Here is a 14,477-nt window from a genome sequence, read left to right as displayed (position 1 = left end):
AAAAGAGCAATTCCCCTAAGGTGAGGAATGTGATGAGATCCTAGGTGAAGTCTATCACGAATGAGCGAGTTGGGTCCAAAAACCCGATATACCCCAACCCTATTACCACTGAAAACATGAAGCCTATTTCTAATGCATGAGTGTCTTTATTCAACTCTACCTTGGAAACTGTGTCTAACACATTATACTTTATTTTTAAGAGGATTTTCACACTAATGAATATCTTAAGGACGAGGAAATAGGAACGCGCATCTAATTATTTGGAGTTTGAAGTCGTTGGAAAACTCCAACATCTTAGTGTTGGAACATTGTTGTCCCATCACCATGATTTGTGATACTCAACAAGTCTTACACAAGGTAAGAAACATCATTCTCCCTCGGAAGATCTTTATGAACAAGGCATTCTTAGATAGGGCGGAGAGGACATCGATATACCAGTAAAGAAAACATGAAGCAAAACCCTAACCTATAGAGCCATGACCAACCCATGCTCACACTAATTCACTCTCAATTTGATAACCATACTCTAAGTATAACGAACTAGATAAAAGATGCATGTGAGACCATTTATCAAAATCTTTCTATTCTTGAACCTTAATTTCAATCGACAACAAATGTATATAGGCAAAAACATGACATTTACAATCATTTGAGTGGTTTCAGACTATAATCATACGAAAACCTATTTTGAATGGGAAAGAGCTGTAACAGCAACCAGAGAGAACCGACTTATTCAATACGCTAATTGACACGTGAATTTTTTTTATTATTTTAAATTATTTTAGGGTTAAACAATTATTAAAATTAATATTGCTACTTTAATATTTACAAAATTTATATTATTAATTTGTTATTCACTATTCATTTATAAAGATTGTATATCTTCTATTAGAGTTAGTTGTGGCAGCATTCGAACTGCGTTTTCTTCCCGAAACCGAGTTCACCGCCACCTGCAGCTAACACCACCACAATCCGCCACTCTTGAACCCATTGCCGTCAAGCATAAGAACTCTCTAGAGTGTAACAATGGCAACAACCTATCACCAACCCACTACAATAGAAGAAGTCCGAACCCTATGGATTGGGGATTTACAATACTGGGTCGACGAAAACTACCTCACAAACTGTTTCTCTCACACCGGCGAAGTCATTTCCATCAAAATCATACGCAACAAAATCACCGGCCAACCAGAAGGTTACGGTTTCGTCGAATTCGTTTCTCACGCCGCAGCAGAACGAGTTCTTCAAAGCTACAACGGAACTCAAATGCCGGGAACCGAACAAACCTTCCGGTTAAACTGGGCTTCGTTCGGTATCGGTGAACGCCGTCCTGATGCCGGTCCCGATCACTCGATTTTCGTTGGGGATCTTGCTCCTGATGTTACTGATTATCTTTTGCAAGAGACTTTTCGAACTCATTATAGTTCCGTTCGCGGTGCCAAGGTTGTGACTGACCCGAATACGGGGCGTTCTAAGGGTTATGGTTTTGTTAAATTTGCTGATGAGAGTGAAAGGAATCGTGCTATGTCTGAAATGAATGGTGTTTATTGTTCTACTAGACCGATGAGAATTAGTGCTGCTACGCCTAAGAAAACTACTGCTTATCCACAGAATCCTTATGCTGCTGTTGCTGCCGCTGTTGTTGCTCCTGCACCTGCTCCTAAAGGTAGAACAAAACTTACCCTTTTATAATTAGGTTTGTTTTGGATAAAGAATTTGATTAAGAGCTTATGGTGTTTGTGTTTGTGTTTATGTAATGTATATGTTATTAGCTTTTCCTAAATGCGGTACGCTTTTTAGCTTTTGCTGACTATATAACATTCAACAACATTTTATTTCATGTATAGTTTGAATTTTCTCTCTGGAATGATTTAGAGTGTAAGAAAATTGTACACGATTTGTGTTACTATTATAGTTAGGTGTATTTGGATGATGAGTTTAATTAAGTAAGGGCTTATAGCATAAACCCTTTTCATGTAAGGTTTTATGTATAAGTTGTTTCTATAACAAAAAAAGTTGTTTCTTATAAGCTAAGCTATCTTGGATAACTTATGGTAATAAAAATTGGCTTATAGACATGTCCTATGTTGTTTCCGTAAGCTCTGTCGAACAATCTTACAAGGGTTTATGTCAGAAGATAAGTTCAAATGGCCTTACTTTTCAAAGCAATATGCTTTTCAGATTGTCCTTAGGAGTTATGACTTATGACCATAACATTCAACAACATTCTATTTCAGAGTTTTAATTTTCTGTCTTTACTGATTAAGAGTGTAAAAAATTGCATATCATTGGTGTTTGTTACTATATAGTTTGTACTTGTGAATGGGTTTTGGCATGAAGACTTGCACTGTTATGTATAAGCGTGTTTGATAAAAAGTTAGCTGTGTTCTGATTGATAGAATTGTACTAATTCTTGTTGTTGAGATTATTTAATATACGATGGAATGAAATTTATGTTCAATCTCATAATCCATTATCTCTATTTTTCTTCTCTTGATTTGGGGTATAAGATGGAACTAACTTGTTGTTTAGTAATCTCCTTCTCAAACTGTGGAAAGAAAGCTTTTCCTCTTTTTCTATGGTAAACATTATGGTTATTATTCCATTCCATCTTTTCTTATTTCACTTATCATTTGATATCTAACATTTGCCTTGGTAGCTTCTAATAATTTTATGCCTTCTTTTTACCAAACCTAGGTTATGCAATCCATCAAATTTCAAAAACTGCCATTCGTGTAGATATACATTTCATGATTATGAGCCTAACCTTACTAGGAAAAAAGCCTACATTTGATATTTATTTTTAGTTTTCTAATATTTTGATTTAGTGTGTGTTTGGTACTGCGATAGAGAGAATTGAGTTTGATTTTAGCAGAATGGATTTCGGTTAAGTGACTTGTACGTAATTGATATATGTTTGGATACATTAACACAAAAGTGATTCTTATTGATGTAGTTTGGGTAGTTTGTATCAGAATTGATTTTAGATGTATAATTACTAAAATGGATTTAAATATGTATGTTTACAATTAGATTTTATGTCTATTAATATAAATATTTAATTTTATATTCCATTGTTAAAATTAATTGCTTATAGGTTAATACAGAATTAAATTAAAATGAATATCGTATTAGAAACCTTTGTAAATTGTATCTCTTTTCTTCATCTAAAGTTGCTAATGTGTCTCAAAGAATGCTCTTCTTTTTGAGTTATTAGAACTATTACATGCAATAAAAAATAATTAGAACCATTGCCAAATACTTAATCAAATATACACTCCTATAAATATTCAGACTTATGACTTAAGTTAACCGGCTGTTTGTGTAAGAAAAGAAAATGAACGGGCTTTTACAGGTTACAGCCCGGTTCTCCTTCATCCAAAACCTTTAGATAGAAGCTGTTGCAACCTGAAACACAGTTAATAAAAATTACAGATCTACAAATGACATGTTGAAAGGGGTAAAATTGATAGATCAAATTGTTTTGCTGGAGAATTAATCACGGTTAAATGCAGAAGCTAGGGAATGATGCTTCATTTGGAATCAATTTTAATCAAAGTGAATCAATTTTTAAAAGAAAATCCAAACATCTTTGCAGCTTCCTGAATTGCATTTTGACCCTTCAAAGGTGCGTATGCTCATCCTCAAGGTGAAACCAAACAGGCACTTAATACATGTTAGAAGATATACTTATTTTAGAATCCAATAATTGGATTCCAAAGAAGGAGCACTTTTACTAAGAAATAGGAGAGCAATCTCTCCTCTAAGGGTTTCCCCTTCACAATAGAGTTGCGGCTCTATTCACAAATGATTACAATATTCAATAATAATAAACTCTACATTGTATTCTCGTATTTATACAAATACCCTATGACAGCATCAGCTAATTAGCTAACTAACTTCTATAACCACTCTTAACTACTCTAATCGGTGTAGTCAAGATCGAGTGTTGGATCGTAAGATCTTACGTGCTAAGGATGCCTGAGTGCTACGATTAGAGAAAGATCGTTTTTCGTCGCTGGCGTGGTCAAGATCGAGCTTTTTGAAGCAAGATCGAAATAAAATAACATGCTAGGTCTTTTTTTGGGCCCGTATTATGATTTTCATGTTTTTGTGTATGTGTGTGTATATATATATATATAGATTAAATTACCCTTTTCCCCTTCGGTAGGATCTTACGTGCCGTGCTAATGATCCGAGTTTTGCGATCTTTCACAAGCCGAGCGATCCTACTTAAGATCTTGTGCTTGACTACATTGACTCTAATCAACCATTGTTCCATATCCCAACAACTTATCTATGATCTCCTTTGCAGCAATATATCCAGTTCCAGCATACACCGCCCCAGTGAATACAGTTCCACCAGAGTATGATGCAAACAATACTACCGTGAGTCTTGTAGCCCTAACATTTTTTAAATTTTCATTCCCTATGGGGCTCTTACATACTTCTGCAACGCAGGTTTATGTTGGTAATTTGGATCTTAATGTCTCAGAGGAGGAGCTGAAGCAAAACTTTCTGCAATTCGGAGAGGTTATTTCTGTCAAAGTACATCCCGGCAAAGCATGTGGTTTTGTTCAATTTGGGGCTAGGTCTTCTTTTCCTCCCTTAATCTCTTTCTAATCATTAAATTTTTTTTTTGTAAAATATTTCAAAATTAAAAGAAAAGATTTTGATATGTTGCCTTTCAAAAGAAATAAGTTTCCCATAACCCCATTTCACCATACATCTTGAGCTCTTTCACGATCTCTATACTTTTTCTTAAGCCTATCATGTGATGAATCGGTTAACCTGAGCTCTTTCACGATCTTTCTGTACTTTTTCCTTACGCCTATTATGTGATGAATCATTTAACCTTTTTCATATTCTGGTGTCTGTAGAGCATCTGCTGAAGAAGCCATTCAGAAGATGCAGGGAAAGATAATAGGTCAACAAGTGGTCCGAGTTTCTTGGGGTAGGCCCCTAACAGCTAGACAGGTATTTTTCCTTTAGAGATGGTTACTTGACAAAATACTTATGCTATAACCTTGTGCATTTGTATATATCTTTCCGTTTGAATTTCAGAAACTCTTTCGATGTAGAGTTGCAGATTGCATGTCGTTAAAAATTCTTTAGGTTTATAAGAATCCATACATGCAGTTATACTTCCAGCATAATTTTTGTTGCCCTTTTTATGTTCTTTCATGCTTTGATGTAGAAGTTTGTCTGTTAGGACATGTGTGAGAGACGTGCTTAGATTCTTGTTCTACAGAACAACCTTGAGATTGTGAAGGTGTGGTAGCAAGTGAATGGCCAATGTGGGACATGAGAGTCCTTTACACATGCTAATAGTTAAAGAATAAAACAGGAGATGATGTCGTTGGAGTCGTATGTATAGATATGGTTGTTGATGTTTAAAATACTCAAGGTTATATATCAATGAGTTTTGATATATCTGATTAGTTCAACAAGTAGCTCATGTTTGGAGTGTTATATTTGCTCTAACAAATTGTTGGCTCTAAATGGTTAATGGTTGTAGGACTTACCTGGTGCCTGGGGACAACAGGTGGATCAAAGTCAATGGAGTGCATACTATGGGTATGGACAACAGGGTTATGAAGCTTATGCATATGGGGCTGCTCAGGATCCTTCAATGTATGCATATGCCGGATATGCTGGCTATGCACAATATCCCCAACAGGTAAGTTATCGAATTTTAAAATCAGTTTACACATGGCAGTGGTTCTTATTTATTAAAGGCAATAACTTTATTGGACTTCTCATGCTCTTAGGTTGAAGGTGTCCAAGATGTATCAGCTATGTCTGTGCCTACCATGGAACAAAGGGAGGAGTTGTACGATCCTCTCGCAATGCCCGATGTTGATAAGTAATTGTTTCCTCTTTTTTTATATAACATGGGAGATAAACAACTGAACTTGAGCATATAGATTTCTTGTGTATTTCTGACATATCCTTGATTGGTTTGCCAGGTTAAATGCTGCCTATCTCTCAGTACATGGAAATGCCATTTTAGGGCGGTCTCTCTGGCACAAAACCTCATCCTTGCAGCAAGCTTAAGATCTACTTGTATTTGTACTTCATGGTTTTGTACTTCAATACACTCTGCAACTGCAAATGCAGCCATTTATTAAGTTGGGTTAGGTTTAAATTCATGTGACAAGCCAATCTCAATGCTTCTCCCATGTGGCGGTTGGCCGGTGTAAAGACATGACAAGTAGCATATCAGTAGACAGCAGTGTTTAATTTGATCGATCCCATTGATTATCTTTTCTGATTTATACCAGTTAGGTAAAGTGAGTTATATATCAAAGGACAGAGGAAACATTGCTTGACAGGGAAACTTCAGCCTCAATTATGAGTTGATGTGTGTTTGTTTTAAATGCTTCAATTAGTCATTAACTAATTGCTTTAAGGACATAACTCAATAACTCATTACCTGTTTTATAGCTGTAGCTTGTTCTTATGTGGTGTTTTATATGTTTGTGGGGGCTACATTGATAAAGTGATTGTCCTTGTGTGGTGTTTTATAGCCTCAAGTGATTGTCTTTTCAAAATATAAATAAATAAGGTGATAGAAGTACATTAAAAGATCCTTAATCTAAACCTTGCCTTAACCAAGCCTTATTATAACAAAACAAAAAGGACACACATGATCAATGAAGAACATACACACTTTGAAAGCATAAATAGTCACAAACATAGACATACATAGTAACCAGAACCTTATTATATGATTGTCATACCACAAACATAGACATACATAATAACCAGAACCTTATTATACGATTGTCATAAAAATAAGTAATCAGGAAATGATTGGAAATCAATTACAAGCCTGATATAACGAACGCTTTGAACTCTTCAAGCCGAGTACAGCAAGAAGTACTCCAATGTAGTTTAAATTGTAAGCTTCTTCAAGTAGTTGAAGCTTGTTTAGATTCCATGGAGGAAACCTGAACCAAAAATCAGTGTAGTAACTTCTCCTAGCCACAGCTTTATAGTGACTGAACAAATCAAATGAGAACTTTCCATGATACTTGCCAAATCCACATTCACCAACTCCTCCAAATGGTAAGGTATCCGCCGCATACTGCACAAAAATAAAGCAGACCGATGATCTAAGACTCTGTTTGGTAAAAATTAGCAGATAAGTTAGAACTCATCATCGTCTGAGTACCTGTAGAATTGCGTCATTGAATACAATACTTCCAGATGATGTTTCAGATACCAATCTTTTCTGCAAAGTTTTGTTTTTTGTGAAGGCATAAATAGCTAGAGCTTTAGGCTTTGAGTTTATGAACTCAATACTATCTTCAATCCTCTCTACCTGCAAAAACCATGAAATTAATAATTGAACAAAAAATACAAAAGACTTGACTTGTATATTTATCTTACAGTAATTATGGGAAGGATGGGGCCAAAGATTTCTTCTGTCATAACTGCTGAATCAAGTGGTGGATCCAGTAATATTGTTGGTTCAATAAATCTACATAAACATTTCAATGCAAAAACACTTCAGATGAGAAAGATAATCATGAAAACAAAAGTAAGAAAAAAGAGAGTATTTATTAATTACAGTTTATCATCTTCCACTGAACCACCAAAAACCACTGATTTTTTGACCTTAGGATCATTGAGAAAACCTTTGATTCTGTAGGAATGATGTTTATTAACCATCCTTGCAATGGTGTTAGAACCTTTTGGATCATCTCCAAACATTTTCTTAATCCCTTCCTTCAACAATTCCACCTATAGAACAAAAAATCAAAGACATGCTTCAAAATCAAATGTACTCCCTCGGTCTTATTTATAAGCAAAAGTCTTTCTAATTTTTTTTGTCTTAAATATAAGTAAATGTGAACAAATATAGGTGCATTTAATGCCTTTATTCCAAAAGTATCCCTACATTAATTACTTAATATTGTTAGTAGAATACAATTTAATTAAGGATATAGTAATAATTGTGTTGTCTCTCTCACGTGAAATCAAAAAACTTAAATGCACTTAACTATATTTCTTAATAAATTTAAAATTTGTCTTTTTTTCTTATAAATCAGGCCGGAGGATTACTAACTAACATAACAAAATACTTCAAAAGATAGAACCATTTATTGCTTCTATACCAATGTTGAACTGAATCTCTTCTCTACAAGAACATAATCAATTGCTATGCATGCTTGTCCTGCACAAGACCCATACTTGGCCACCAAGATTCGTTTCGCCGCAACCTTATTATTCAAAAAAGACATTCAGCAACACTATTAATCATTTCACAACTATTTCATATTTTTACCGTCTAACTAAAACTCGATATATTGTACTATATGTTTGAACATTACACGTGATAAAATTGAATGTGCTTGTACCTCTCTGTCCCAACAGGTTGAAAGTGAATCAACCAGTGCTGGACATTTCCCACCTAGCTCCAAAGTTACTGGAGTCAGATTCTCCACCGCAGCAGACAGTACTAACCTCCCGACCCGTGTACTTCCTAAAAGAAAATAAAGTTTATAAGCAAAATTTTACTTTTTAAACGAATAAAATAAATAACCGATGTATCTGGTCTATATAGTAAGGTGGACCTGTGAAGAAAATCTTGTTCCATTTTTGCTGTAAGAGTATCTCTCCAACGTCTGATCCACCTTCGACGATCTTAATGCCATTAATGTCCAAATATTTTGGTAGAATAGTGAATAGGAGAGAGGAAGAAGCTGGGGCCAGCTCTGAAGGTTTTAGAACTACAATGTTTCCAGCAGCTATGGCTCCGATTAATGGCTCCAAGGACAGTCCTTTCATAAAACCAATCATATATGTAAACTAGTTCATATTGTAACAGACACAACACAACCTTAAAATTTTGTTTAGATTAAATTTCTACGCGTGATTTGATCGGATGCATGTGTAAAACAAGTATACGCGCACGTAGAAATAAATCTCTCTCTTATATTTATACTCACCAAAGGGAAAGTTCCATGATGAGATTATAAGAACTAGACCAAGAGGTTCAGCAACAATTTCTGCACTTGAAAGAAGTGCTATTTGTGGCAGTTTAGCCTCTTTGCCAGCCATCCATTGTTTGAAGGATTTTCTTGCCAAATCTATGGATTTCTTTAAAATTCCAACCTGCAAGAACAATAACATGGATTATTTAACTAAGATTTTATATAAAAATTACAGTGACAACAAGGTATATGAACTAAACAAACCTCATCTCTGAAAGCTTCAACATGATGCTTCCCTAAATCCTTCTTAAGGGCCTTCAAGATATTTTCTTCATTTTCAATGATAAAGTTACGCAGCCCATCTAGCTGTGATTTTCTCCATGATGCTTCTTTTGTTTTTCCACTTCCATAATACTTTCTCATGTTGTTTAGATCTTTCTCTAAGGCTACTTCTGAGAACTCCATGTCACTAATATTTGAGACTTGTGCACTAGAACAATGCAACTCTAGTGTATATATATACACACATTCTTTTAGGCCTTCATATATGATGGAATTTTTTAAATAATTAATTAGTAGTTAAGTGTAGTTGGTAGCTGCAACAATGTATGCAATTACTTAAAAAAAAAAAAGTTATTCGCCACGTGATATTGACGCCTCAAATACAAACACAAATATCACATAATAAAATTTATGATTGAACTACTACAAAAAGTAAGACACACTACTACAAATAATATATTTTATAAAAATGATTTCACCTCACGTAACAAAAATATGAGGTATAATATTTGTACGTAGCATGTTTTATTTTTCTTTCTAAAAATAACAATCTATTCCGTCGCTTTTATAATAAATCAAGGGGTAAACTAGTTAGATTACATGCTTCGAATCCCAACAGCAGATTTTGTTTTTATTTCTTTAAAAGTGGCGTTTTTCTATTTATTTTATTTTTATTTAATTATTAAATAATAATTCAATTGGTTTCCTTAATAGCCGAGAGATATGCTACCCAAATTTAACAATAAAATGATTCGTTTACTAATTTTTTCTCTAAACCTAACTCATATATACAACCACTCCATACTTGTAAACATTAATCTTTGAGATGAATATCAAAACATAAATATTCTTTGTTTATGTGTTGTGTTCTTCTAACACCCACCTTTAACAAATCATTTTTTCGCTCTTGCTATCCACACACACATGCACACGTATAACACACGCACATCAAACATATACACACACAGACATACACACACAGTTATAGAAATAGTTGAGAGGTAAAGTGACGCCTTTATTCAAAAAACAAATATGTAGTTGTTGGGGATCAAATCCAATATAGATTCGACGCTTTTCCCCTTGGTTATTCTAAAACTGAGGGTAAAGTGACAACTTTTGATGATGCCCTTCGTTACCTCGCCTGAGTAACCGATGTATAATCCATTTCGCGTCCGAGGTAAGATGTGGTTTTTGTTGTAGTATCTATGAAATAACTGGTCCGCAAGTTTCACATCATAATTGCAAAGAGAACATTTTGAAACCATATGCATTCCCTCTTTGAATTAGATTGTCTTTTGTTGCAATAATGTTACGCATTAGCTTCTAAGTTACTAATGACTTAGTAGAAGGTATGTATGAATGTCAAATGAATTTTGTCATCATTTAAAAGATAGATCATTATTTTAGATCTTTTTCAAATGAGTTCATTGGCAATAGTATTGTCAAACGACAAATTAATATTTAAAATATCTTCAACGATTTGAGAAGCTTAAATAGATAAGTCATGAGGAAGATTTCAATTGATGTCTTGGATAATTGAATTGATCTTAGTAGTTTACATAAATTGAATATCCAATAATAATACTAAGCGTAAATCTTTAATTTTTTTACACCAACCAATTTCCAGTCTATAAATCAATGTCCTTCCCATTACCAACCCGCTATCTACTATGTTACTCTAAAAGAAAAAAGAATGCTTAATGCCATGTCATATTGAAGAAGAAATATGACACATGCCTGATTTTTCGAGCTTGAAGTCTCTACTAATAAGCATTGAAGACCATTAATTATTGATAATCAACAATTTCTAACAGAGAGATAAACAACAAAGTTTGTTTATTGTCTTAATATCTCTTAGACCAAAACCTCCTTCAAACAAATGTAAGCAAATAACATCCCAAGATGTAGTAACCTACTTTCTACTATCTATACTACCTTCCACATAATTTTTTTGATGCATGAATCAAATTTGTTAAGAAGATTGATTGACCATTCATAATCATAAGATTATACAAAAGAATACATTGTATGATCGACTAGACCAATTAAATCCTACCCATCATAGAAAAAGGTGGCCCTTCCAAGTAGCTAGCTAGACCAATAGTCTATCTGATATGATTTGAAGATGATGAGTTCTAGACTTGTCTCTGAATAGAAGAACTCCAAGATAGTTAAATGGTATATGACCTATAAAGAATCCAAGCATATATGTAATGTGACTCAACCTAGATCTAAAACTATCTCCACTATAAAGCTTACACTTAGTTAGACTGGCGTATTGAACATAATTATGACCATATTCTTAAAGGATATGGTTAGTGAGTTGAGCATTTTTCATGGTAAAATTTATAATATCATCGTATCATCTGCCAAAAATGTGTGACTAGGAAAAGTTGTCTTACCAGCTAATATGTATACTAATTTACCTTAACCCACTAACATAAATAACCGCATACTAAATACCTCTTAAAAATAAAGAGTAGAAAGAGAGATAGATGATATTCTTGCCTCACTCCTTTTGAGAAAAAAAATCTTGTAGCTTTCGTTGTCATTTCTGTTGAGAATATATCAAGTGTGAGTAGTGTGGATAATAGTCTCACATTGGTTGATAATATGGAGACTTAAGCATTTATAAGTGAGAGAACCCACTCACCTATCACCTTAAGATTTTGGATGAATATGTGGTATGTCTCTTACAAAGGTGTTGCTCTAGAAAAGAAGCCCCACAATGTTCAATGCTCCCTAGTGAAAAACTCCCCCAACAAATGGTATCAGAGCCTGGTTTCAGAAAGGGACCGACTAACTTGTATCGAAAAAGTTTCGTTGAAGAGTGTCAACGGCACTAGTGTGGTGAATAAGAAACGTTTGCATATTTAACATAAATAATAAGAAAATTCGAAGAAGATCATTTTTTTAAAAATATTTCATACAACTTAATTAAATATTTTTTACATAGAATATCTATCTAAGCTTGTATAAATTTTATTTATAAAATACTTTAAAGCCTTGTCAATTTATCAAATTTTAGTGTAATTAAAATACAACGACTTTACCCAAGAGTATTTGGGTGATATGATAAATAAACTCTTCCAGCTTAACTAGAGGTTATAGATTCGAACTCAATACAAGATACACAACAATGTTAAGTTCTTTTGAGGGAGAATTTTGTCGTCCATTATAGTCCTCTATAGCTCGAGAGACTGGTCTATATAATTGCAGTAAATAAAAGCAATTAATCATGATAAACATAATAAAACTCAGCATATAAACAAAATCTGAAAAATTGCATAAATAATGAAAACTTGAATAGAATAATGTTTTGAATGAAGGTTTTTGATCCAATACAGCTTGGACTTGAAATAAATTGCAGAAAACTGAAAATAATAGACTAAAATTGCAGAAATATAACTGTTGATGTTGGTGCACAAGAGAAGAAGATGAAGATGAAAGAGAGAGAAGAGAGAAGTAACTAACTTCTATTGAATAAAAATTCTATTACACTGTTCTAACTGAATAGAAGTTCAATATTTATACACACTAAAAACCAATTGTCAAACTAAATGCATCGCAAATTAAACATAAAACGACACTTAAAATAAATGATAACTGAATATTGGATTACACTTCAATACCATTCCTTAATCCAAATTCAGAACTATAATCAACAACACTAATTCCATCTCAAGTGGATAAAGTGTTCAATCTTGATTGCTTTGGTCATAACATCTGCACAACTTCAAGCACCCAATTTTAAACCTGGTTCCTCAGAAATTGAAACTTCGTTTCAATGTGCTTGCTTCTTCCATGCAACACTGGATTCTTGGCAAGACTTATAGCTGATTTGTTATTAATCATCAACTTCACAGACTTGCTCAACGATCCTGTAGCAAGTTCAGAATCCACATAGCTTAACATGAGACAAAACACATGCAATGTACTTAGCTTCACAGATTGACAATGCGATCACTGGTTTCTTCTTGGAGCGCCAAGAAATATGATCTCCCAGAAACTTTAAGAAATACTCAGAAGTACTTCTTCTGTTAACCCTGTCTCCACACCAATTAGAGTCTGAATAGAACATCAACTCTGACTCAGATTTAACATTAGAAGGAAAAAAAACTCCATACTTCACAGTTCCCTTAACATACATCAGTATCCTGATAATAACTTGGTAAAATGACCACTTTAGTTTGTTCATAAACCTAGTCACCATTCCAATTGCATAACAGATATCAAGTATAGTATTACAGAGATACCTCAATGAGCCTACCAATTGTTTAAAAGTTGTAACATCTACATCATCACCCTCAACATCAAAATCCAACTTGTGATTTATTTCAACAGATGTAATTACAGACTTGCAATTCATCAGCTCAAATCTCTTCAGAAGCTCAAGTTCATACTTCAGCTGATGCAAAGTTATACCCTTCTCAGAGTACACAATCTCCATCCCTAGAAAATATGTCATATTTCCTAGATCAGTCATCTCAAACTCATTTATTAGCACCTTCTTGAATTTAGCTATCTCATATGAACATCTTCATGTTAGAAATATGTCATTAACATAAAGACACACCAGAATCATATTGCTATCAAATCTATGCTGAACATAAACATCATACTCCGTCTCACTGATGGATTTCTTTTTCTTTGGAAGCTCAGTCAACTTCCAAGTCTTGTTTCTTTCTATAGCCTCAAGTTCTTCTTTCATGGCTTTCATCCACACTTTTTTCTTGAGAGCTTCTTCAGTACTTACTGGTTCAGACTCTAACAACATGACACACTGAATGACTTCCCCTTCAGAGTCTTTCTCAATATCTTATAACATATCAAACTCTACAAATCTTCTTGGTATTTATCCGATTTTTTGTGGTCTCCGAACTTGTTCAGAATATTCTTCAGATGCTGGAACAATATCAGATGCTGGACTACCTTCAGAGATCAGACCACCTTCAGAGGCATGATTACCACCAAATTCTGGATCATCATCAAAATCAGAATCAGAACCAGATTCACTTTCAGAGTCTTCTTTAGCATTAGAGTCACCTTCAGACTCTGAATCTCCTTCAGAGACAAATTCTCCTTCAGAGTCTAAAATGTCTTCAGAAGTTATCTCAGGTGTTGACACTACACCATAGTTGGATTGAGACTTGTTCCAATCCCATGCTTTAGATTATTTCACAATGAAACCTCTGTTGAATTCAACTTTGTTAGTGATAGGACAATAGAGCTTACAAGAACCTGTACTGTGGT

General features: G+C 34.0%; 3 protein-coding genes across 3 annotated transcripts; 1 reads left to right on the top strand and 2 right to left on the bottom strand.

Annotated features, from left to right (window-relative positions):
• The first annotated feature begins 873 nt into the window (after nt 1-873).
• LOC127087222 (polyadenylate-binding protein RBP47B') lies at nt 874-6,446 on the top strand. The gene is made up of 7 exons (XM_051028084.1): nt 874-1,666; nt 4,316-4,389; nt 4,462-4,592; nt 4,881-4,977; nt 5,519-5,680; nt 5,772-5,866; nt 5,970-6,446. The coding sequence occupies exons 1-7, from the start codon at nt 1,027-1,029 to the stop codon at nt 6,055-6,057; spliced, it is 1,287 nt and encodes a 428-aa protein (XP_050884041.1). The 5' UTR covers nt 874-1,026; the 3' UTR covers nt 6,058-6,446.
• Nucleotides 6,447-6,655: 209 nt separating this feature from the next.
• Nucleotides 6,656-9,452, bottom strand: LOC127087220 (aldehyde dehydrogenase family 3 member F1). Its single transcript, XM_051028082.1, has 9 exons — nt 9,207-9,452; nt 8,958-9,123; nt 8,583-8,789; nt 8,367-8,491; nt 8,124-8,228; nt 7,577-7,749; nt 7,396-7,486; nt 7,178-7,327; nt 6,656-7,090 (listed from the first exon to the last, which is right to left on the bottom strand). Exons 1-9 carry the CDS (start codon nt 9,405-9,407, stop codon nt 6,824-6,826), a joined length of 1,485 nt encoding a protein of 494 aa, XP_050884039.1. The 5' UTR covers nt 9,408-9,452; the 3' UTR covers nt 6,656-6,823.
• Nucleotides 9,453-13,116: 3,664 nt separating this feature from the next.
• Nucleotides 13,117-13,674, bottom strand: LOC127082511 (secreted RxLR effector protein 161-like). Its single transcript, XM_051022753.1, has one exon. The coding sequence runs from the start codon at nt 13,672-13,674 to the stop codon at nt 13,117-13,119; it is 558 nt and encodes a 185-aa protein (XP_050878710.1).
• Between the last annotated feature and the right edge of the window lie 803 nt (nt 13,675-14,477).

Source organism: Lathyrus oleraceus, chromosome 5, assembly GCF_024323335.1.
Source record: "Lathyrus oleraceus cultivar Zhongwan6 chromosome 5, CAAS_Psat_ZW6_1.0, whole genome shotgun sequence".
Classification (NCBI taxonomy): Eukaryota; Viridiplantae; Streptophyta; class Magnoliopsida; order Fabales; family Fabaceae; genus Lathyrus; species Lathyrus oleraceus.
Note: the sequence above shows the minus strand (reverse complement) of the source record. Positions and strands in the feature narration are given on the sequence as shown.